At 39.0% G+C, this 23,986-nt stretch overlaps 2 protein-coding genes across 2 annotated transcripts in view; one reads left to right on the forward strand and one right to left on the reverse strand.

The window, feature by feature from the left end:
- LRRC2 (leucine rich repeat containing 2) overlaps positions 1–23,986 on the reverse strand; it is an 865,563-nt gene that overhangs the window by 64,976 nt on the left and 776,601 nt on the right. The gene's annotated exons all lie outside the window — the stretch shown is intronic.
- LOC127047605 (cytochrome b-c1 complex subunit 10-like) lies at positions 3,455–3,924 on the forward strand. Its single transcript, XM_050946064.1, has one exon. It carries the CDS (start codon positions 3,457–3,459, stop codon positions 3,625–3,627), a length of 171 nt encoding a protein of 56 aa, XP_050802021.1. The 5' UTR covers positions 3,455–3,456; the 3' UTR covers positions 3,628–3,924.

The raw sequence follows: 23,986 nt of genomic DNA on the forward strand, positions 1-23,986 counted from the left end.
GTGTGATTATATTCTGTTATTATGACAAAAATATGGAGAATTTTAAAATAGTGTATGCAGAATTTTTAATTTTTTTGGCACAGAATTCCCCCAAGAGTAACTATGGTGCATGCACACTCCACATGGATACTTGCTTGGAATAAAAACAAAACAACAAAAAATAAAAAACAGACAAAGATAAAATTGTAAGGGAAAGCAAACATACAAGGGGCACAGAAAATAAACAGACAATCTCAGGCTTTACACTTCCATATTAGACAAAATCCCTTTTCTAATGCAAGCTGCCTATTGGTTCTTAAGTTTCCCAGCATACCCATTAGCTATGGAGTGGATGATAGGGGGTGGGATGGGAAGGAGTGCAGCATTCATAGACAGCCTCCCACCTACAGACAGTCCTCTCAAATTCTGGATGGACCATGGGATGCTGTTTCAGGAAGAAGGCCTGCTAAGCAGAAATGGGGGAAGGTGAAGGGCCTATTTAAATACAGACTGGCTAGCCTAGTGAGGAGGGCTTTAAACCAGGTTCGAAGGGGGCAGGTGACCAAAGCCCACAGCTAAGTCAAAAACATGGATACCTGGGAGAAGGGTTGGAATTTGGGGGAGGGGAGAAGGGGAGCATGGGCTGTTATAGTGGGGATAAGGGAGAGACAAGACAGAACTGGGGTGGGGGAATAAAATCAGTATCTTAGATGTCTGTACCCTAATGAGAGAAGTATGGGGAATAAGAACTCAAAATGCTAGTAAATAAAACACAACTATGACATAGTTGGCATCAGAGAGACTTGGTGGGATAATACACATGATGGGAATATTGGTATAGAAGGGTACAGCCTGCTCAGGAAGGAAAAGCAGGAGGTGTTGCCTTATACATTAAAAGTATATACACTTGGAATGAGGTTGAGATGGAAATAGGACTTGTTTTTTACCCCTTTTATTCTTACCCAAACACTTTCAACAAGGGTGATGTCATGGTAAAGGTCTACTACAGACCACCTAACCAGGAAGAAAAGGTAGATGAGGATTTCTTTAAACAACTAACAAAATCAACCAAAGCACAGGACTTGGTGGTGATGGGGGACTTCAACTACTCAGACATCTGTTGGGAAAACACCACAGCAAGGCACAGCTTATCCAACAAGTGCTTGAATGTATTGGAGATTTTTTTTTTATTTCAGAAGCTGGAGAAAGCTACTAGGGGAAAGGCTGTTATAGATTTGATTGTGATAAATAGAGAGGAACTGGCTGAGATTTTGAAAGTGGAAGACATCTTGGGTGAAAGTGATCATGAAATGGTAGAGTTCATGATTCTAAGTATGGTAGGAGGGAGAACAGCAAAATAAAGACAATGGATTCCAAGGCGGCAGACTTCAGCAAACTGAGGAAGTTGGTAGGTAAGATCCCATGGGAAGCATGTCTAAGGGGAAAAACAGTTGAAGAAAGTTGGCAGTTTTTCAGAGACATTATTAAGGGCACAAGAGCAAACTATCCCAATGCGTAGGAAAGATAGGAAGTATGGCAAGAGACTGCCCTGGCTTAACCAGGAGATCTTCAATGATCTCTTTTAAAAAAAGGATTAGAGGTGCTTAATAACTTCTTTGTTTTGGTTTTCACCAAGAAAGTTGGTGGTGATTGGATGTCTAACACAGTGAATATCAGTGAAAATGAGGTATGATCAGAGGCTAAAATAGGGAAAGAGCAAGTCAAAAATTACTTAGACAAGTAGATGTCTTCAAATCACCAGGGCCTGATGAAATGCATCCTAGGATATGTCCAGACTACCCGCTGTATTGGCGGGTAGCGATCGATTTTTCGGGGATCGCCATATCGTGTCTCATCTATACGCAATATATCAATCCCCGAACGCACTCCCGTCGACTCCAGAACTCCACCGGAGCAAGCGGTGGTAGCGGAGTCGACACAGGGGCCGTGGACGTTGATCCCGCACCGTGAGGACCTGAGGTAAATCAATCTTAGATACTTCAACTTCAGCTACGCCATTCACGTAGTTGAAGTTGCGTATCTTAGGTTGATACCCTCTCCCCTAGTGTAGACAAGCCCTTTGAATACTCAAGGAGCTAACTGAGACTATGTGAGCCATTAGCAATTACCTTCAAAAATTCATGGAAGACATTCCAGAATACTGAAAAAGGGAAAGTATAATGCCAATCTATAAAAAGGGAAATAAGGACAACCCAGGTAATTATAGACCAATCATCTTAACTTCTGTACCCAGCAAGATAACTGAACAAATAATTAAGCAATCAATTTGCAAACATCTAGAAGATAATAAGGTGATAAGTAACAGTCAGCATGGATTTGTCAAGAACAAATTGTTTCAAATCAACCTGATAGCTTTCTTTGACAGAGTAACAAGCCTTGTGGATGGGAGTGGGGAAGCGATAGACATGGTATATCTTGACTTTAGTAAAGCTTTTGATACTATCTCACATGACCTTCTCAAGCAAACTAGGGAAATGCAACCTAAATGGAGATACTACAAGGTGGGTGAAAAACTTGTTGGAAAACCAACTTCCCAGGGAGTAATCAGGAGTGGTCCACAGTGCTGGAAGGACATAATGATTGGGGTCCCGCAGGGATCAGTTCTGGCTCCAGTTCTGTTCAATATCTTCTTCAATGATTTAGATAATGGTAGAGAGTACACTTATAAAGTTTGCTGTGCTTATAAAGTTTGTAAGTGCTTTGGAGGATAGGATTAAAATTCAAAATGATCTACCCACCCATCAGCCCTTCACATGCTCCCCTCTCTCTCTGTCCTCTCTCTGTTTTGCCCCTTCACCAAGACCCCCTCCTCCCCTCAAGCCTCCCTGCTCCTCCATAACCCCTCTGCAGAGCACATCCCACCCCCAATACTATGCAGAGAAGCAGCCTCTGGTTGGAGCACTCAGCTCACCAACAGCCTGGCTGGCAGGCTCCTTCCTTCCCCACTACCTCTGGCTGGGCTGATGCCTGGGAAAGCCAAAGACACTCTGGTTCAGAACACTGATCAGGAGGAGCCGAGCCCTGAATGGGCCAAAGCCTCGCACAGCACTGCTATGGGGCAGCTTCTTCACCCTTCAGCTAAGTTCTGGAGTCGGGGGAGGAGGAAGCAATTTCCAGCATGTTCACTCCCAACCCTGCAGGCTCCACAGCAGCCTCCCAGGTAGAGGCTTAGCACCCTCTTCATTCAACCCCTCCACCCTTGTGTCTTTCCCCCACGGAGTGCAGGGCTGTTCCATCCTCTCCCCACCCTCCCCTGCTGAGCCACCTCTCTGGCTGGCTTTGCTGAAGCCCCTGCAGTCAGGTTACTTGGGCCCTGGTGCATAATGCATTCTTATGGCTTAACCCTTTAGTGCCTGGGCTGTAGCCTGAGGACAGGAGGTGGCTGGGTTATGCTGGTGGACAGCAGCAGTCTTGAGGAGTTAGCTGCCTTTTCACTGAGGCTGGGCGGGGAGCAGGATGCTGAACAGGCTCATGGGGCCCCGCTACACCCAGCTGCTGCAGAACTGTACCCCCACATTGACGGTATGGGGCACCGTAGGCGCTGTGGGATTGGTGTGGGCGACGGACTGGAGACTGATCCTTGACTATGTTCCCTACATTAATGGTAAGTTTAAGAAAGATGATTAAACTGCTGCTCTTCCCTCTAATGGAAGTGTTTATGGGCTGGACTGGGTGTATTGGATCCATTCTTCCTCTCGAAGACCCTAGTCTGATGTGAATTTGAAATGCTCATTGTGGACTTCAGGAGAGGCTGTGACGTTACTTTATCTTCTACTGAACAGTTATGAACAATCAAATTTAATTTAACATACTGGCTGCACAAATGTGTGAACTTGCTTCTGGGTCACTTTTACAAGCGGTATTGTTCTGATGGGATGAATTCATAAAACAGATGTACAAAATAAATCAAACTGAAAAAAAAAAGACACTGTATGGGCAGGAAGGGACAATCTGCTTCCAGCCACATGGGAGCAGAGGGGTGGGGGAGGGGGGAAGAAATGAGCTTTGCAAAGGTACAGGCCAGGTCATCCCTTCCCCTCCTCCTCTCCCCCCGCAGCTGGAAACAGCTCCCATCTCTTCCCTCCCACATGGTGCCAAAAGGCTGCTGGGGGCCAAACTGTGGTGTGAACCCTGGCAGAAATCTGGCGAGCGGGCATGTGACCCTGCATGCCCACCCTCCCAGGTGTTGCCTCAGGCATATGTGGTGCCAAGAACCAGGAGAGGCAAGTCTGTCCTGGAGGCCCAGACAGGCATGGAGGACGGAGAGTGCCAGGCAGAGAGGGTCACGTCGGTCAGAGAGAGGTGTATAGGAATATATGTATGTGTCAGCCCTCCCCATGTGAGCCCTAAAGCCTTAAAGATAAGAAGGTAAATAAAAAGAATCCAACTACACAGTATTTATTTTGAACAGAGGCTCAGTTAAGTTGATGTTAATTTGAATGTTTGTACAGCATAGTTCTGATTGATTGCCATTGAACTAGCTTGCTGATTAGTAATTTTACCAGGTGTCCCATATTCAGCATAGGGAAATATGGTCACTCTAATGTCAGCTTACCTGTTGGCTGCAAGGCAAAAATGGACTGCCATTCAGTTCTGCTTTCTTTTGCTTCTCATGGAGAGCGAAAAGGGTTGAGATGATATATCTCAGAAATTTCTCAACACTAGAGTACATAATTGAGGTGGCATTGAGAGTACCAAAGATGGGCTCTATGGTCTCTTTTTCACACCTACATGTCTGTTATTTTCTCTTTTGTCTAACATAGCTGTGGGTTGCCCCCAACCTCTGCCTTGTCTTGGCCTTTTCCTCAAAATACTGTCCTTCTCCCAAGATCAGGTAGTAAATCATGGACAGTGGAGATCAGCATGGTCTTGATGCCTCTGTATCCCTACAGTGTATTTTTTTTTTTTTTTGGCTTGGGTTTGGTCTGTCCTTTCGGGAAGTTTTGAAAAATTCTTAATTAGACAGGAAGGTTAAAAAAAATGCAAAGTTGTTCTTCCAGTCCTATTTTAAAGGGTCAGCCAGGGGGAATTTGAACTGTTTCACTCATTCTGTGTAATAATTTTCCTTGTACAGAATGAAATGTCAGTCTTCTGAAGATATGGCTGTCATGAATTCACTTGACAGACTTTTTAAACTTGACTTCTGTCATGTACAGTGTTAAGACTGAAAGCTGGTATTATTTACAATCAAGCAAAGTAGTATTTGTTTTAGAGATATTGAGCTGCACACTAGTGAAGATAGCAGTGAACATGAGACACCTGCTAACATACTGGCAGTGTTGATTTCCTTTTGCTTAGTGGCACATGTTTCTTAGGTTCCCTTTGGTGAACCAACCCTGTACTAAGGCATTTCCAAAAGCAGAGGTAGTTATTGTATAATCATGGGAAAAGTAATGCAACAGAGGCCAAGACATGGCTAATATTGCAAAGCAAGTAGAGCTTGCTTCTCTTAGTTGTAATATGTTCATATATACATGTCTGATTTGAAATTTTCAACTTCTCAAAAACTAAGACCTAGGTTCACAATGATACACACTTTGAGATGTTAAGTCTTTCATTTGTTTTACCACTGATTGCTCTGACCTTCACTAAGTTTTGATTGCTCAAAGCCAGCGTTCTGGCTGTCATACCATAACTCACAGATATTATTAATTCCTTGCCTAAGTATTGAGCTGAAGCCCACTGAAATCAGCATCAGTCATTCCATTCACATCAATGGTCTTAGGTTGAGATCATTATGGTTGACACCCCTGTTTTATTAAGGGCCTCATCCAAAGCCCTTTGAAGTAAATGGAAAGACTACCACTGATAGTTTGGATCAAGTCCTTAAATTGAGGGTGTCAGTCATTTTTGAGGATTCGGAGATGTAGTCCCTGCTTAACAAGCTCTCTTTTTAAACTAAAAGACATCTATTTCATAGGGAATTAAGTGAGTTTTATTTTCTATGGTCCACAGCAAAGTTATGATCATTTTCCAACCCAGGATGGGTAATATAAGAGTTAGCAGCATCCCAGGCACAAACTTCACTGGGTAAGGTTCCAGGAGGAGGTCTTCATTATGGCCTGAGCCTTTACCAAGAAATGCTCACCAACCAACTCGAAGTCACAATGAAAATGTGCACAGTAGGCATAGCACGGTCACTGATGTTTGAACATGTGGCTTCACAGTCACATGGCTTGCAAAAAGGGTGACTGAATGTGACACTTAACATGCCATACAATTGTATTAGAGCAAAACATTGCACCCAAAGTCTCATGACGTTTATTTTTGAAAAGCTTTTTTATAAATCTAGGAATTTTCTGTTGTATTATTTTGTACACAAACAGACCAATAACTATTTCTACTATTCCCAGGAACAGATGAGTCTGATTCAACAGGCTGTTTCTCCTTCCCCACTCCTTCGCTTTTAGCTGTTTTTAAACTGAATTTCAGTCACATACAGAGATTTCAGTGATTAAAGTGTTAGTCACCTAAGAGGTATGGAGTTGGATTATTCAATTTCAAATTGGTAAGCCTATTCAAAACTATTTTAGAGTGTGAGCACCTAAGTTTTTCCACAAGATGTAATCGTGAAACATTATTGCATTCACAAATTGAGTAACAGCATCTATACATTTCCTTCTGAATTGTATGTATATAAATATGGGACTTGTGCAGGTCACGTACACAGATACTGTGGTGACAATTTAGATGTCTGCATTTGGACTTTAAACAAAATAGGTTATTGAACAGATATTTACTGACCCAAGCAAATCACATTTAATGCAGATTTTGGCATTTAGACATACTATCTAATAATTACTGCATTATTGAATGCTGCTCTGCTTGGCAACTTATTGTCTATTGCCTTCTTTAATGCTATTTTTTTTCTGTCAGACCATGAAATATTTGATTAAAAGGATCACATGGGCATACTTACATAGTAAATCTTAGAAACCTGTAAAGAATTGTAGACTAATAATTGAATAAAGAATATCCATTTTAAAAAGTCTGAAGTTGCACATTAGTCTGCTGTAACTCTGAATAAGCCATTGCCGAATGATTTTGAAGAGTTCACTGCCTCTTAGAATTGTAGAATCATAGAATATCAGGGTTGGAAGGGACCTCAGGAGGTCATCTAGTCCAACCCCCTGCTCAAAGCAGGACCAATTCCCAACTAAATCATCCCAGCCAGGGCTTTGTCAAGCCTGACCTTAAAAACCTCTAAGGAAAGAGATTCCACCACCTCCCTAGGTAACCCATTCCAGTGTTTCACCACTCTGAGTGAAAAAGTTTTTCCTAATATCTAACCTAAACCTCCCGCACTGCAACTTGAGACCATTACTCCTTGTTCTGTCATCGGGTACCACTGAGAACAGTCTAGATCCATCCTCTTTGGAACCCCCTTACACCAGCTTCCATTCAAAACTTATTCGCACAAACTCCTAACTCTAAAAATCTTCAAAAATAGTAACTTTGAAGTAGGGTGACCAGATGTCCCTATAAAATAGTGACTGTCCTGATATTTGGGGCTTTTTCTTATATAAGCGCCTATTACCCTCCAATCCCGATTTTTCATACTTGCTATCTGGTCACCTTACTTCCAAGTCAGAATGTGTGTGTGTAGTCTGAACAGGATAGACTTTCGGTTTATCTTGAGGTTAATTTGACAAGACTTTTTTGAGATTATCCCTTATTTTAAGGCTTCTTTGCTACACCTTAGTTCAGAAATAGTTTGACCTAGAATATTCAAGTCCTTATATGTTTAGATGGATTTTTTCCTTCAGGAAGTACCCCATTGTTTGAGATATTTAGAACTGAACTAAGCAAAGCACTAGAAAATATCCTGTAGATTAACAGGATTCTCTCAAACTTCAGGGTCCTCACCCCAAATATAATTCTTGCCAATAAAAGCAAGGAAATTCAAAGTTTAGTCTGATATTTCAGTCTTAACTTATGCTGTCATGGATAATCATTGACTTCAGGGCACCACCTACTCCTTAATATGCAATTTCCTGGCCTTCCCAATTGGTGTCACAAAGCTAATATGTTTTTAAATGTAGTTTTTTTGTGTATTAATATGACACATTGACCTTAATTTCCTACTGAAATGCACTTGCTTTTTATGTTCATTCATAGATTGAATGTATTTACATAACTACTAAGCATCAAAAACATTCACCGCTGGAGGCATGCAGTTGTACATAAATGTGAACAAACACTGTGCTCAGGTAGTATATATTATATAAACTGAAACTACACTGGGAAGTGACGAGGGGAGAGAGAAGCCAATCAAAACACAAGTGTCACTGGAAACTTGGACTGGCCACTATCCATCCAGTTCAAATTTGCTCACTCTACACCTAAAATAAAATTTCTTAAATGCCTGCCCTACACACTCAACCTACAGATTTGACTTCAGCAGACTTTGGTTCAGAGCCTCAGATGTGCCTGATATGCAGCACTATGGGGAGTAGAAATTATTGAGATCTCCATTAAAAAAGCAAATATGTGGCTACATACATAATGGGGCAGATCCATTGAATAAGGAGATGCTATCATTAAGGGCTGTATAAGTCATGATACAATAGTTACAATACAAAATTACAATAATTAAACTAAAATTCTCAGATATGCAAGACTGCTGTGCTGTGCAGTGCAGGCTAAACTTGGAGTAGGCTTCCATTGTGGATAATTTCATGTTCTCTTTGTATTGCTGGGTTAATTATATTTTCTCTATATAAATATTGTCATTTGTCTACTATTATTACTGTTCAGCAGTAACAAGACAAATTTATTTTTCTGACTTGGAGCCTTTATAGTTTACTTGAGCAAGCTTGTAGTACTCCAGTCTCTATAGCTAGTCTATGTGGGTTGTGTGGTAATTTGGTGTAACCACACTGAAAACCCTTTGGTACGTGATGAAATAGGGCAGTCTTTTATAAAGCTAAGTCAGTACTTAAATGACTAGGAATTCCTAGTATAGACTTAAATATTTCTTTTTGATCTCATATTATGGTATGCAGTGGCATATATGCTACTATATAAGATTATGAATCTTGTAATATTTAAAATTAAAGATTTCAGAAAAGGAAATAAAATGGTCTATACTTTAATATTCAGGGAGTAGTTTCTCCTCAATATTTTAATATTCAGAGAGTGGGATCTAATTCATGAAGCAATTTAAATCTACTCCTTATGCTAAAACCTTTTGTGCAACTTTTGCAATAGAGGTGTGTGAAGAAAGCAAAGATTTGGTTTCGGAATCAGTTTTCTGGAACTCCTTGGAAGAGTTAAAATTCCTGAAGCCCATGATAGCAAACAATTAGGTTTAACATTTCTTTCTAAGTATTATTATAAGATAGCCCAAAGCCTGTAAGTAGAGCTGGTTGAAAAAATAGTTTTTCTGCACAGGGAAAATTGACAAAACCGAAGTTTTTTTCTTGATTTTGTGAAACTTTTAGGGGAGATATTTAGACTAAAAACTGAAACATTTCTATTCAGAATGGCACTTCAGGGCCTCTTACCAGTTTGGGTGCTTTATGCTCTCATTCTCCTCTGCAGACTTGGTTCCCTGGTTGGACTACATCTTCCTTAATACACCATGTTTTCTCCTCTAGGTGAAGGAAGAAGGTATGTCCTAAGAGTCCACTTGGCTGTGGTGCATCATGAAAGATGTAGTCTGACCAGAGAACATAAGCTGGGGGACAACAGGAGCATATAATACCTGAACTACAATTCCTGTGAGCCACTGTGGTGCCATTTTAGCTGATGTATTCCACTGAAACAGATCCTTTATGAAAAATTACATTGTCAGAAACCCAATGTTCTACTGAAAGACAGAACAAATTAATATTTTTGGCCAGCTCTAGTTCTAAAGTTAATTAAATGGTAAAGTAACTGTTCTATTATTATAGAAACCTTAGTTGTACAATGTGAATGTCAAGCACCCATATGCCCTAGTTATTTAGAATCTTAGACTATGACGCAGCAGCTATAAAGTTAAAGATGATTAGAGTGGCAACCACAGGAATTAAAATTTCAGCTACAGAACACAAATACAAAAATGGAGACACTTCTGTCTATTAGTATATAAAGTGGCTTTTCCATTTTTGTTGTTTCACACATATAAACAGATTATACCCAATATGAGCTTGTGCATTTGTACACTATTTTTATAAAAAGCACATTTCCCCCTCCAACACACAAACCTTATATTAAGTGCTAGCTGGAAAATGAGAACTTCCACAGAAAATTTTCTACTTTTTGTTAAAATCAAGCATTTGACTTTTGGTGAAAATTTTGTTTTTAGTTTTATATTTGTCAGTAAAGCTCTCATTTACTCATTGAGAAAACCAATTTTCCATTTAGAAAATTTGATGTAAATTTCCCCCCTTATTTAGGGTCTCTCTCATTATTTTAGGAGCCAGTCTTTCTCCCACTGAAGTCAACAGCATAAGTTCTGATGTGTGATTGTCTTTCCTGAATAAGCATAACTCCTGCAGCACACCAGCAAGTCTGTCTATCTGCAATGTGGTAGGCCTAGGGAACGTATTCAGGTTCTTATTGACTTTCGTAGTGTGTGCTGTGCAGGAAAAGGACCCTATATGGGATTAAAGGTATTTTCCAGTTAAATGTAAATAAAAATGTCAATATTATAGCCACATTTTGTTGAATGAATTTCTTGATCCTGATACCATAGCCAATCTCATTTTTCTATATACAGCATCAGCACACATACAATATAAAAGCATAATCGTGTTCTTAAACAGCTAAGTAAAGTGCCCTGGAGACAGCAAGGTATAGGATTTCTATCACAACACCCAAGAGTGTGAAAAGAATAATTTTATAGCTTGGATAGGTCCCCATTAAACAACAGAAAAACACCATAAGGTTTTAAAGTCTTTCCTCATATTTTCATACCACAGAAAACAATAGACACATAAAAAAGAAAAAAAAATGAGCTACTTACCAAATCTTTCTTTGTTTTCAGAACTTAACCAAACCCAGAGAAGAGAAGAAAAGAAAAGAAATGGAAAGAAAGAAAAAAGACACATCCACTCTTCCACTTTATAGGCCCAGCTGTTGTGATTTTTGTTAAAGTTAGTAATTTGTCTCAGCTGAACTCAATAATATTCCCCACATTATTGGGATGTTTAACAGGCCCTGCTGTAAGAGAAGAAAAAACTGGTACAGCTTTTCTCTTCAGGGAAAAAGATTTAACTCCATCCCTGCCAGTCATCATATGTAGTATATATATGTTCCATCATAGACCATACCCTCAGAATTTGCAGAGGTGGAAAGTATTCATCATGTGATTTGCTTAAGTAGTACAACATTCATTTTGCATAAATAAAAACTGCAAAGGATTGAACACCATGATATGACCCCAATCCTGTAAACACGTACGCAATCTGCAACTTTACTTATGCAAGTAGTTCAGTAGGCCTACTCACACAAGTTAAATTACACACGAGTGAGGCCCAGATCCACAAAGGGCTTTAATCACTTAAACCCCAGATTTAGGCTACACTGCAATTCATAACACCACTGCTTAGCTACTAACTAACCCTAAATTTGCTTTATGCCTAAAATTTTCCTAGGCACCAAAGTTTCTGCCTCTGGACAGGTGCACTGCTGCTGCTTCAGTCCAGGTGCCGATATCCCACCAAAGCCCAAGCATGAGCCCTAGAGAAAGGTAGGCAGAGGAGTGCCTACCTTCGATGTGTGTGTTCTACAGGTGTGTTCTGAGCATGCCTAGCAAGCCCCATTCAAATTCCAGCCTCAGGAGAAACTACCACCCACCTTCTATCTTTTAGCTTGTAGAACTGATAAATGAAATTGTTCATAAGTAAAATTTTTTGAATGAAACAACATTCATTCATAAAACCAGTTATCCCAATAACTGGCTAACTGAGAATTAAGATACTTGTTAAGAGCCATAGCTATTCAGCCAGCTGCCCTTGTAAATTTCACTTTCAATCCAATTGCTACTTAAATCATGGAAACGTGCACTGTTTCAACATTGTAACTTCTGCTCATTGTTTGCCATTCATTACACTTGTCTCCGTTGTAGCTTCTGTTCACTCTTTGCCATTCCTTACACTTCTCCATATTGTAACTCAAATTCCATTTTAAAATGCATACTCCATTTTGTAAAAGCTTGCTGCAACCTTCATTTTGCAAAACCCTAATGTAATCTTGTTAGTTTAGTTTAAATGTGTGAATGAGGTATGGATGGATGATGGAATCAACCTCCAGCACCAGCCTGTCCTGATGAAATAAAGTTCAAACACCAATGGCTGCAGATGCAGACAACAGTCCTAACAAAGTAAGAAGAGTCCACCCTAAAAAGAAAAGAACAAGGGTACAATAGAAGGAAGATCAAAGCCAGGTCCGAGGCTGAAAGTCATGTTCTGCAACTGATGGGTGACCAATCACATTGAACCCAGAGGCAGCATGACACAGCAAGACCTATAGACTCTGAATTCAAACTAAAGCCTATAAAAAAGATGGGTGAGATGGAAGACTTTGGGGTGGGGGGGTAACATTCTGTTGCCAACATGGGAGGGCAGACTCAGCCCTTCCTTGTGCCTGGTTTTCCTGGCCAATTAGTCACCAAAAGCTATGAATCCAAGCTGCAAAATCAATCCACAGACTCAATCTACGTTCAGGACTGGTAACTATCCAGCAGCTGCAGAACTTCTGATGTATGTATGTGTGTGTATAGGTATTGGGTATTAGTTATTGGTCATAAATCAAATTGTGTTATAATAAACGTGGCATCTTTGCCTTGTCCCCTGAAACGATCCTGTGTAGTTTTATCTGCATAACAAGCTCAGTGCTTAGAGCAATCACTCAGGATGTGGGAGCTGCAGGTTCAACTCCTCCCTCTACCAGATGGGGAGAAATTACTTGAACAGGGGTCTCCACCATCTCTTGGGAGGGTGCTCTTAGCAACAAGTAATTGGCTACTCTGATATGGAATGCCCTCTGGCTAACCTGTTGAAACTCATCCACTTTGGATAAATAATTCAAGAATAACTGGCACAAAAGGACTAGCCCCAGGGTTTCCCACCTCTCATGTGGGTGCCCTAACTGGCTTGTAAAATCATTTTCATTCAATTCTCTAGCCCACTGACTGTTTAAGTGTTTATACATAGTGAAACAAATTCAGCAAGTAAGATTGATCCCCCTCCCATAGCTCAGTGGTTAGTGCACTCTCCAGAGAGATGGAATACCTCTGTTCAAATCCTTTTGCTGTCTCAGACAGAAAGGGGAAATGAATCCAGTCTCCCACATCCAGGGAAGTACTCTAACCACTAAGCTAAAAGATATAAACAGGGCTGCTCCTTTTCCTCTGGTCATTCTATGTGGAGTGAGGGAGGCACTTAACTCATTCTGACAAGAAATGATTTCGGCTCCTAAACAGCCTGACTCCACAAGAGGGATGCCCAGCTACAAATTACAAGAGGAAATGAGTGCATCCCTGCAGCTTGGATTTAGACATCGAATTCAGTAGATGGATGGAGCGTAGGAAATACCTACCTTTCATGCTGGTATCTCCCATAAGATACTTTAGGCAACTCCCTACCTAACATTTGTGGATCATGTTCTTAGGCAACTGTGTCTCCCCATTCATTGTATAGGAAGTTTAGGTGTCTATTTCAGCCTTTGTAGATCTCATTGTTGTTCCAGACATTTGCTAGACATCTTTGGGAATCTGGGCCTAAGTGTTTACAAGCCTGGGGCCTTAGGGTTTACAATGAATTCATCTCTTTCCTTTAATGCTGTCCTACAGACTCTTACTGAAGGGGTTACTCAGTAAGCATCTTAGCTTGGCAGCTGGGTAAACACAACTCTAGGGAGGAAGTGGCAATGGCAATGAAAGGAAGCAGGGATAAAGCGGAAGTCACCAGAGAAAGAAGTGAAAGAAACTTCATTTCCCATAATTATAATACACCTCTTCCCCAATATAACACTGTCCTTGGGAGCCAAAAAAATCTTACTGAGCTATAGGTAAAACCGCATTACATCGAACTTGCTTTGATCTGCCGGAGCACACAGCCCCGCCTCCCCAGAGCACTGCTTTCCTGTGTTATATCCAAATTTGTATTATATCAGGTCGCATTATATTGGCGTAGAAATATACATAGAAAGGGCTTATAACTATTATTTATAGAGTGCTGTAAGTGTATCTGTGATGCTGGCAGACCAGGAGTCAGCTCATGCCAAAGCCCTAGGTCAATTCACTTTTTTATTATTATAGATCAAAGTGGTTGTTCAATGTAGAAGAATGTACTGGTGTTTAAACATCATGAAAACTAATGAGATGTTACATGCATTGTTTTCACTTATCTGTATCTTGTTAATACTTTGCATTGTATATGACTCCCAATATCTAAATATGAAAGAAGCCTTGTGTAATGCAAATGAAAGACACTTATCAAAAAGATAATGCATCTTGAGCACTTCAAAGTAAGTAGTCATTGTATAGGGCATTCAGAGTTCAAAAACTCTAAAAACATCCTTCTCCTATGGCCATCAAAGAAGAAAATATGTGATAGCTGTCCTATCAAATTGTTCTAAGAGAACTAATATAAATATAGATACAAATGAAAATCCCTCATTCTCTTCATTATTTGGATTCTAACAAGGCAGAATATCTGAAAATCCCTAGACTTATTGTGTGTAGTCCTGAGAAACTTTTAGGAAACTGTTAGATTACTACATCTCTGCTACAATTTGCAATTATAGACTATGACTCATCTGTACATATATTTACGTGTCCTAACCTCTCAATAATTCTCATTTATTTTCTTAGCTAATAAACATTTAGCTATTTTACTATGAAATCGGGTACTAGTATTGTCTTTGGTGTGAGATCTAGGATGCAACTTGACCTGGATGAGTGACTGGTCTCTTGGGATTGGGATTAACCTGGAATAGTTGTGATTTTTGGTGTAAGTATCGATTTATCTCATAATCAACCTTGCCTAGGTAGCAAGATAGACTGGAATATCTAATAGGACTGTCTGTAAGTCCATTATAAGACTATTGTGGTCCTGTAGGAGTCCACATTTGGTACTGGGTTGATGAAATCTAGTTATAGAACATGCCACCACTTTAGGATGTCTGCCCCACTTTTGACAGTCTGCCTTGAGGTCAGCACTCATTGATGTGAGTCCTCCAGACAGAATGGCAGTATTGAAATGTGCCAATTGTAATAATTTTTGCCCCAGTGATTTCTGATTGTAAATGCACAAGGAGGTACAATACTAAACAATAACAAACACAGAGAGAGTGTGGTAATGTTCTTTATAGTCGGATGGCATCACAGAACATATTATATTTTTTCAGAAAAGGAGAAAGGTGCTTGGTAAACACAAACTGGGGTAGTACTAGCTCAGTCTGAGTGTTGTGACTGAATGAAAATATCTATTTGTATAATGAACTATATTATTGCATTTTTGACCTCTACGCTGTGTGAAGTTTGCTATATATTATCTCATAATTCACTATATATTATCTCATCATTTTTCCACAGCATCAACACAGATCCTGTGGAGCAAGTGATTTCCCATATCAGGACTGCCCTTACTAGCTTGGTAATGACATTAGGCAGCATTCATTAAGTATTTTCATTTACTCCTTTGGCAAAGTGGAGGCTCAGTAAGCAATCAGTTGAGGAAAGCCACAGTTCAAGATAACATACTTGTTCTATAAGGTAGTTCACTGTTCTATATTGAAACACCATTCTTCCCTCTCCTCTCCAATTAGAAGTGAATGTGCTTATGAAATAATAAAGTTCAGGATTCTTAGGTATGAATGGTAGGAGGAAAAACAGCAGACTGGTAGGAGGAAAAAAAGCAGAATAAAGATAATGGACTTCAAGAAGTCAGGCTTTAGCACACTCAGGGAATTGGTAGGTAAGATTCCTATGGGAAGCAAATCTAAGGGGGAAAAACAGGTTGACAGAGTTGGCACTTTTTCAAAGAGATATTAAGGGCACAAGAGCAATCTATGCCACCCCACAGTAAAGATCATAAAGTATGGCAAGAAACCACCCTGGCTTAACCAGGAGATCTTCAGTGATATGAACCTCAATAAAGAGTCTTACAAAAAGTGAAAACTAGGTCAAATTATAGAGAATGAATATGAACAAACAAAACAAGCATGTAGGGAATTAGAAAGGTCAAGACAAAAAATGAAATTAAGATAGCTAGGGACATAAAGGGTAACAAGAAAACTTTCTACAAATACATTAGAAGCAAAACAAGGACCAGAACAGGGTAGGCCAATTACTTAGTGAAGGGTAAAAGATGTCAGCATACCATGGATTTATATAGGGGCAATATGATATTTTCTGACTTATTAGCTATCCCTTTCTTAATGTTTCCCAACATTCTGTTCACTTTTTTGACTGCCACTATAACAGAAAATGTGGAAAAGGCACAAGTACTAAGTGCCATTTTTGTTTGTTTTCCCCAAAAAGGATAGTAGCAATCAGCTGTCTAGCATAGTAAATGCCAGTGAAAATGAGGTAGGATCTGTGGCTAAAATAGGGAAGAACACAAGAACATAAGAACAGCCATACTGGATCTGACCAAAGGTCAATCTAGCCCAATATCTTCCGACAGTGGCCAATGACAGGTGTCCCAGAGGGAACGAACAGAACATATGATCATCAATGGCCCTTCACATCACCCATTCCCAGGTTCTGGCAAATAGAGGCTAAGGACACTATCCCAGCCCATCCTGGCTAATAGCCTGCAATGGACCTATCCTCCATTAATTTATCTAGTTCTTTTTTTTAACCCTGTTATAGTTTTTGCGTTCACAACATTCTCTGGCAAGTGGTTCCACGGATTGACTGTGCAATGTGTGAAAAAATACTTCCTTTTGTTTGTTTTAAACCTGCTGCCTATTAATTTCATTTGGTGACCTCTAGATCTTGTGTTATGAAAAGTAGTAAATAATACTTCCTTGTTTACTTTCTCCATACCAGTAATGATTTTATAGATCTCTATCACATTTTTCCTTAGTAGTCTCTTTTCCAAGCTCAAATATCCCAGTTTTACTAATCTCTCCTCATATGGAAGTCATTCCATACCACTAATAATTTTTGATGGCCTTTTCCAAACCTTTTCCAGATCCAATACGTCTTTTTTTTTTGAGATGGGGCGATCGCATCTGCACACAGTATTCCATATGTTGGCATACCATGGATTTATATAGGGGCAATATGATATTTTCTGACTTGTTAGCTATCCCTTTCTTAATGTTTCCCAACATTCTGTTGACTTTTTTGACTGCCACTGCACATCGAGTGGATATTTTCAGAGAACTATCCATAATGACTCCAAGATCTCTTTCTTGAGTAGTAACAACTAATTTAGAACCCATCATTTTATATGTATAGTTGGAATTATGTTTTTCAATATGCACTACTTTGCATTTATCAACATTGAATTTCATCTGCCATTTTGTTGTGCAGTCATCCAGTTTTGTGAGATCCTTTTACAGTGCTTTGTGGTCTGCTTGGGACTTTACTATCTCCAGTAGTTTTGTGTCATCTGTGAATCTTATCACCTCAGTATTTACCCCTTTTTTCAGATCACGTATGAATATGTTGAATAGGATTGGTCCCAGTATAGATCCATGGGGGACACCACTATTTATTCTTTCCATTCTGAAAACTTATAATTTATTCCTACCCTTTAACCAGTTACCGATCCATGAAAGAACCTTCCCTCTTATCCCATGACACCTTACTTTGCTTAAGAACCTTTTGTGAGGGACCTTGTCAAAGGCTTTCTGAAAATCTAAGTACATCATATCCACTGGATCTCTCTTGTCCACATGCTTGTGACCACCTCAAAGAATTCTAGTAGATTAGTGAGGCATGATTTCCCTTCACAAAAAGCATGTTGACTCTTCCCCAATAAATTATGTTCATCTATGTGTCTGACAATTTTCTTCTTTACCATCGTTTCAACCAGTTTGCCGAGAACTGAAGATAGGTTTACTGGTATATAATTTCTAGGATAACCCCTAAAGCCTTTTTTTTTTAAATTGATGTCACATTAGCTATCCTCCATTTATTTGGTACACAAGCTGATTTAAATGATAGGTTACAAACCATAGTTAATAGTTCTGAATTTTCCCATTTGAGTTCCTTCAGAATGCTTGGGTGAATACCATCTGGTCCTGGTGACTTATTACTGTTTAGTTTTGGAACAAATTGAAAAACCTCCTCTAATGACACCTCAATCTGGCACAGTTCTGAGCCTTCCCTTTTAAGTGAGAAATCTGAGGGTTTGGGAATCTCTCTCACATTTTCAGAAGGAACAAGTTAAAAATTAGATAAGTTAGATGTCTTCCAGTTGGCAGGGCCTGATTAAATACGTCTTAGAATACTCAAGGAGCTGACTGAGGAGACAGCTGAGCCACTAGTGATTATCTTTGAAAAGTCATGAAAGATATTTCAGAGGATTGGAAGTGGGCAAATATAGTGTCAATCTATAAAAAGGAGAGTAAGGATAACCTGGAGAATTACAGACAAGTCTTATAACTTCTGTACCCAGAAAGATAATTGAGCAAGTAATCAAGCAATCAATCTGCAGACGCTTAGAAGGCAGTAAGGTGGTCAGTAACAGTCAATGTGGATTTGTGAAGAACAAATCATATCAAACCAGTCTAATAGCTTTCTTTGACAGAGTAACAAGCCTTGTGGAGGTGGGGAAGTGATAGATGTTGTATGTCTTGACTTCAAATAAGGCTTTTGATACTGTCTCACATGATCTTTTCATAAATAAAACTAGGGAAATATAGCCTAGATGGAGCTACTCTCAGGGCAGGTCTACACTACAGCAGGGATTGATGCTCTGACCACCACTGTAGATTTAGAGGGTCTAGTAAAGACCCACCAAACTGACTGCAGATCGCTCTCCAGTCAACCCCTGTACTCTACCCCAGACGAGAAGAGTAAGGTAAGTGGATGGGAGATTTTCTCCCATCGACTCCTCACAGTGTAGACCCTGCGGTAACTTGACCTAAGTCACGCTGACTCCAGCTACGTGAATAATGTAGCTGGAGTTGCGTAGCATAGGTCAATTTACCATAGTAGTGTAGACATAGCCTAAGATGGATGCATAACTGGTTGGAAAACCATTCCCAGAAAATAGACATCAGTGGTTAAGAGTCAAGCTGGAAGGGCATATTGAGTGAGATCCCACAGGGATGATTTAGAGAATGGCAGAGAGAGTATACTAATAAATTCTGCAGACAATACCAAGCTGGGAGAGGTTGCAAGGGCTTTGGAAGATAGGATTAAAATTCAAAGTGGTCTGGACAAATTGGAGAAAAGGTCTGAATTAAGCAGAATGAAATTCAAGCAGGAGAAATGCAAAGTATTACTGTTAGGAAGGAACAATTAACTAAACACATACAAAATGGGAATGACAGCTTAGGAAGGAGCACTGCTGAAAGGGACCTGGGGCTTATAGTGGATTGCAAGCTAAATATGTATCAACAGCGTAACCTTGTTGCAAAAAAAAAAAAAAAAAAAAAAAAAAAGGAACATCATTCTGGAATGTATCAGTAGGAGTGGTGTACGTAAGACCATAAGACTTGAGAAATAATTCTTCCACTCCACTCCATGCCTCAACTGGAGTACTGTGTCCAGTACTGGGTACTGGGAAAGATGTGTACAAATTGGAGAAAGTCCAAAGGAGAGCAACAAAAATGATTAAAGGGCTGGGGAAAGATTGAAAGAATTGAGTTTGTTTAGTCTGGAGAAGAAAAGACTGAGAAGGGGCATAACAGTTTTCAAGTACATAAAAGATCGTTACAGTGAGGAGAGTGAAACAGTTCTCTAACTTCTGAGAATAGCACAAAAAGCAATGGTCTTAAGTTGCAGCAAGGGAGGTTGAGGATAGACTTTAGGAAAAATTTCTTAACTGTCAGGATAGTAAAACAAATTACTTAGGGAGGTTGTGGAATCTCCATCACTGGAGGTTTTTAAAGAACAAGTTAGGCAAACTTCTGTCAGGAATGCTCTAGTTATTATTTAGTCCTGCCTTGAGTACAGGGGACTTGACTAGATGATCTATTAAGGTCCTGTCCAGTCCTATACTTCTGTGATTCTAACTATACTCTAACTACATTTCTATAGCTATTTAGGCCCCCCTTTTAATGTTTAGCTAGCCTCAGTTCCTGTAACAAATTATCTTTCAGAAGAAGTGCTTTAACAATTTTGGCTCTTCTCCACTGATAGTATGGTTAAAACTTGACTATCAATCTTTAAAAGCAAAAAAAAAAACAGTCACAAATGGCCAAAAGGATCGAAGTAAGAAATGCTTTTTAATTAAGAGGGAAAAAAATGTTAATATGATAATAATTAGGACTGAGACTTTCAAATGCAGTTCCCCATTTGTGGTCGATAGAGTTAATAGTCCAGCTACAGCTAAGGAAAAAAAAATCAGTCCTGTCTATGGAAATATTTGCAACTATATATCCATTTCCAATCTAGTTCCACTCAAGCCACAGATTGGTGCACAGCAATCATATGAAGATTTTTAAAGGTTTCCCTGCTTTTCCATTAAGGGTCTGAGTTAGAGTTAATGGGTATGTTTCCTTTGACTTATATGGGCCTTGAATCAAGCCCTTAACCAGCCAACTGTGTGCTCTGTCAATTTCTGTGCTAAAGACTGGATCTATTTATTATTGATCACTATCTTTAGAAAGTCATGTAATTAGCTATATAAAGAAAAAATATCACTTGAACCAAAGATTTTATATACACATCCTGGTAAAATGTCAGATTAATTCTCCAGCTGCATCTTTATCAATATTAGATATCTCTGTCATATCCAGTGCCAACTGCTTAAGTAATAATTCCTATCTAGGTGGAAGAGGAGACTCATGAGATTCCCATTGAATATAATGAGATTTTTATGAATTGCCGATCTGCAATTTCACTTGTCAGGTCAGAAGTGAATGTAGCTGTCATTGCAATACACTGGAAATTATATTTCTACCTTTCTCTGCCAGTTGTTGTGAACCAACAAAAGCAACTGCTGTAGGTGAGCAGTATCTTCAGTTTGCTTATTGCATTAGCATTTCAATATTACCTCTTCTCCAGAGTGGATTCTGACCTACTTGCCTGATTTCCATTTGTTGTAACAGGACATCACCAGGATACTCCACTGAATGAGCATCCCCCAAAGAGACTCACTTGAATTGGAAGCAAACATAGGAACTCTCCTTCATTTCTGATTGCAGGTCAAAGTTTTAGTCTTCATTACCACCACCAACTATATCACAAATCTTCCTTCCCCCAGATACACGCATAATTTGGGAAAATGCAGCTAACAAAATCTAGGGCAAAGTCCCTCAGAGCTGAACATTTTTTTTCCCAAGGGGACTCATTTATGAAGAGGATTAAACTAAGACAAAGCATGACTGCTTTCAAAACCTGCTGCACAGACCATTTATTTGATAAAAGAAATATCACAATAAGAGAGGTTAGGAAAAGACCAGGAAAAGAAAAAAAATAACAAAAATACACCAGAGAGAGCTGCCTAGATCTTGGGAAAAGTAAAGAAATTAATTCTCTATTAAATCCATTATGAACAATCATCATGCAGATATATTTTGCCTCTTCATCATTTAAATACTATGGTGATAATTAGATACTGATGTAAAAGTAAATTCTCCCCCATTTTTATCAGTATTGCAAATGGAAGTAATGGATTTTCTGTGGAAATCATAGAATTAGGAAAAAGGGGCTTCTTTATGGAATTATTATTTGTATTATTTTAGCATATAAGACACCTATTCAAGGACCTGGAACCCATTATGATAGGTACTGTACAACCACAGAACAAAAGGACATTCTCTGTATCAAAGAGCTTACAACCTAAATATAGGTGTGGTGTGTAGGTGCTGGTGAGTATTTGCTTCAGGTTGAGGGGCTGTCTGTAAGCAAGGACTGGCCTACCTCCCAAGGTATGTGAGAGTGGGGGATCTTTTTCCAGGATAGGTTGTAGATCGCTGTTGATGCGCTGGAGAGGTTTTAGCTGGGAGGCTGTACATGACGGCCAGTGGTGTTCTGTTATTTTCCTTGTTGGGCCTGTCTTGTTGTAGGTGCCTTCTGGGTACCCGTCTCGCTCTGTCAATCTGTTTCTGCACTTCCCCAGGTGGGTATTGTAGTTTTAAGAATGCTCGATAAACATCTTGTAGGTGTTTGGCGCAAATACAGTTGTACATACGGTTGTACATACGTTGGAGCAAATATGGTTGTACGGTTGGCTATATACAATGTATTCTCCTCTGAGCCATTCAAACTCTCTTCACTCAGTGTCATCTCATTATTATTGAGCCATATTATGTACAACAGCGTTCTATGTGGAATGTGTGTAAGTGGCTAATACTCCATGGAATATGCATACATTAAGACATTACATGTTAACTTAATTAATTATATTTCTGTTATCTAGTAGTCTGGTTGTCATATTTTTTGATCATCTACACTTCAGCAACCACACCATACATTTATTTTTAGTAACATCATCATCAGAAGGTTCTCCCCCAAATAGTGCTGGATGAATTCAGAAGACAGAGACTTAGAACTTAAAACTTAAAACTTGGATTATGGTTAATTTATCTCATGTTGGATATCCTGGATCAAGTCATGCCCATGGGACCCTGATTTTTGCAGAATTTGACATTCCATTTGCATTAAATAAAAATAAAACTTTGTAGATTTCTTTCAGTTCTGCTTATCACACAGTAATCATCAGGAAGAGCTTTTAAGAAACTGTGCTCATTTTTGTCAGGTCAACTGCAGGGAATTAATTATACCATAATTTGCTTATACTTCCTCCATTACTGATCAGGAGGCATTGCCAAGGCGAGTGGTTATATTGAACAAGTCTCCCTAGCTATTATGAAAATTCTTGAGAGTACCTGAAGGAACCCTTACCAACCTTCCATAGTTAAGGAACCTTGGATACCTCGCCATTTTGATGACTGCTATTCATATCTTTACATTAAACATGGTGATTACTTTAAGCACTCCCAAGAACTCTTATTTTTTTCCAAAATGACTTATCCAAAGATGGGTCAGAGTTTATCCCATCATCTCTGTGGTTACAGAGGAGATTTTTACTCCATTCTAGCACTGTATTAGCTCATTTAAACTTAATTTACCTCACTGTTAAAGTGAACTATAGGGCTCTTTAATCCAAGAGAAGAGGCAAGCCCGTTTATATAAAATATCCACACACTCATGCAGGAAGACCCATTTCTACAAACATTTACTCAAGCAAGTGGTTGCATTAATTTCAATGGGACTACTTATATACGTTAAGGTTTGCATGACCTGGTCTCTCTTTTGCATCTTTAATCAGGAATTGTTAGTTTTGTTTTGTTTTACTGTCTCCATTCAACAAGTTACTTCCTACAGAACCATAATATGTCATATTTTTTAAAAAATAATAAAAATAATTGTAAGACTTACATGGCCTAAACATTCATGAATATTTCCTCCAGAAATCAGCACAATTAAGACCTGATTAGATTTTTCTAAAAGCAATTTTTATCTGATTTAAGAACAGCATTTTTGCAGCCACCAGAGCTACAAGGATGAAAATAAAATACTTTCAAAATTTTAATTCAATATTTTTTAAAATAAATTATGGTTTTCTAAAGGACTGTGATTTTCTTGAATAAATATGTATTTAAACTTTTTATAAAAAGTATATTTTTCTTTGTAAACAACCAGACATAACCTCCAGTAAAGATATAATTAGGCTTGATATTTTTTAAACGCATCTATACTTTACCCTTGAGACTAAACTGGAGCAAGACAGTCTCTCAAGCAAAGATATACACTAATTAGGATTGATTTTTTTAACTGTGCTATATTTATATAATTAATATAATTAGGCAATATTTTTAATTATATCAAGTAGTTATGTACACTCTATAGGCAGTTTTTCAA

This window comes from Gopherus flavomarginatus, chromosome 3 (assembly GCF_025201925.1).
Source record: "Gopherus flavomarginatus isolate rGopFla2 chromosome 3, rGopFla2.mat.asm, whole genome shotgun sequence".
NCBI lineage: Eukaryota > Metazoa > Chordata > Testudines > Testudinidae > Gopherus > Gopherus flavomarginatus.

Bases quoted from the DNA above. Each gene is read 5' to 3' on its own strand.
- LOC127047605 (XM_050946064.1), top strand. From the start codon at position 3,457: ATGCTGAACAGGCTCATGGGGCCCCGCTACACCCAGCTGCTGCAGAAC.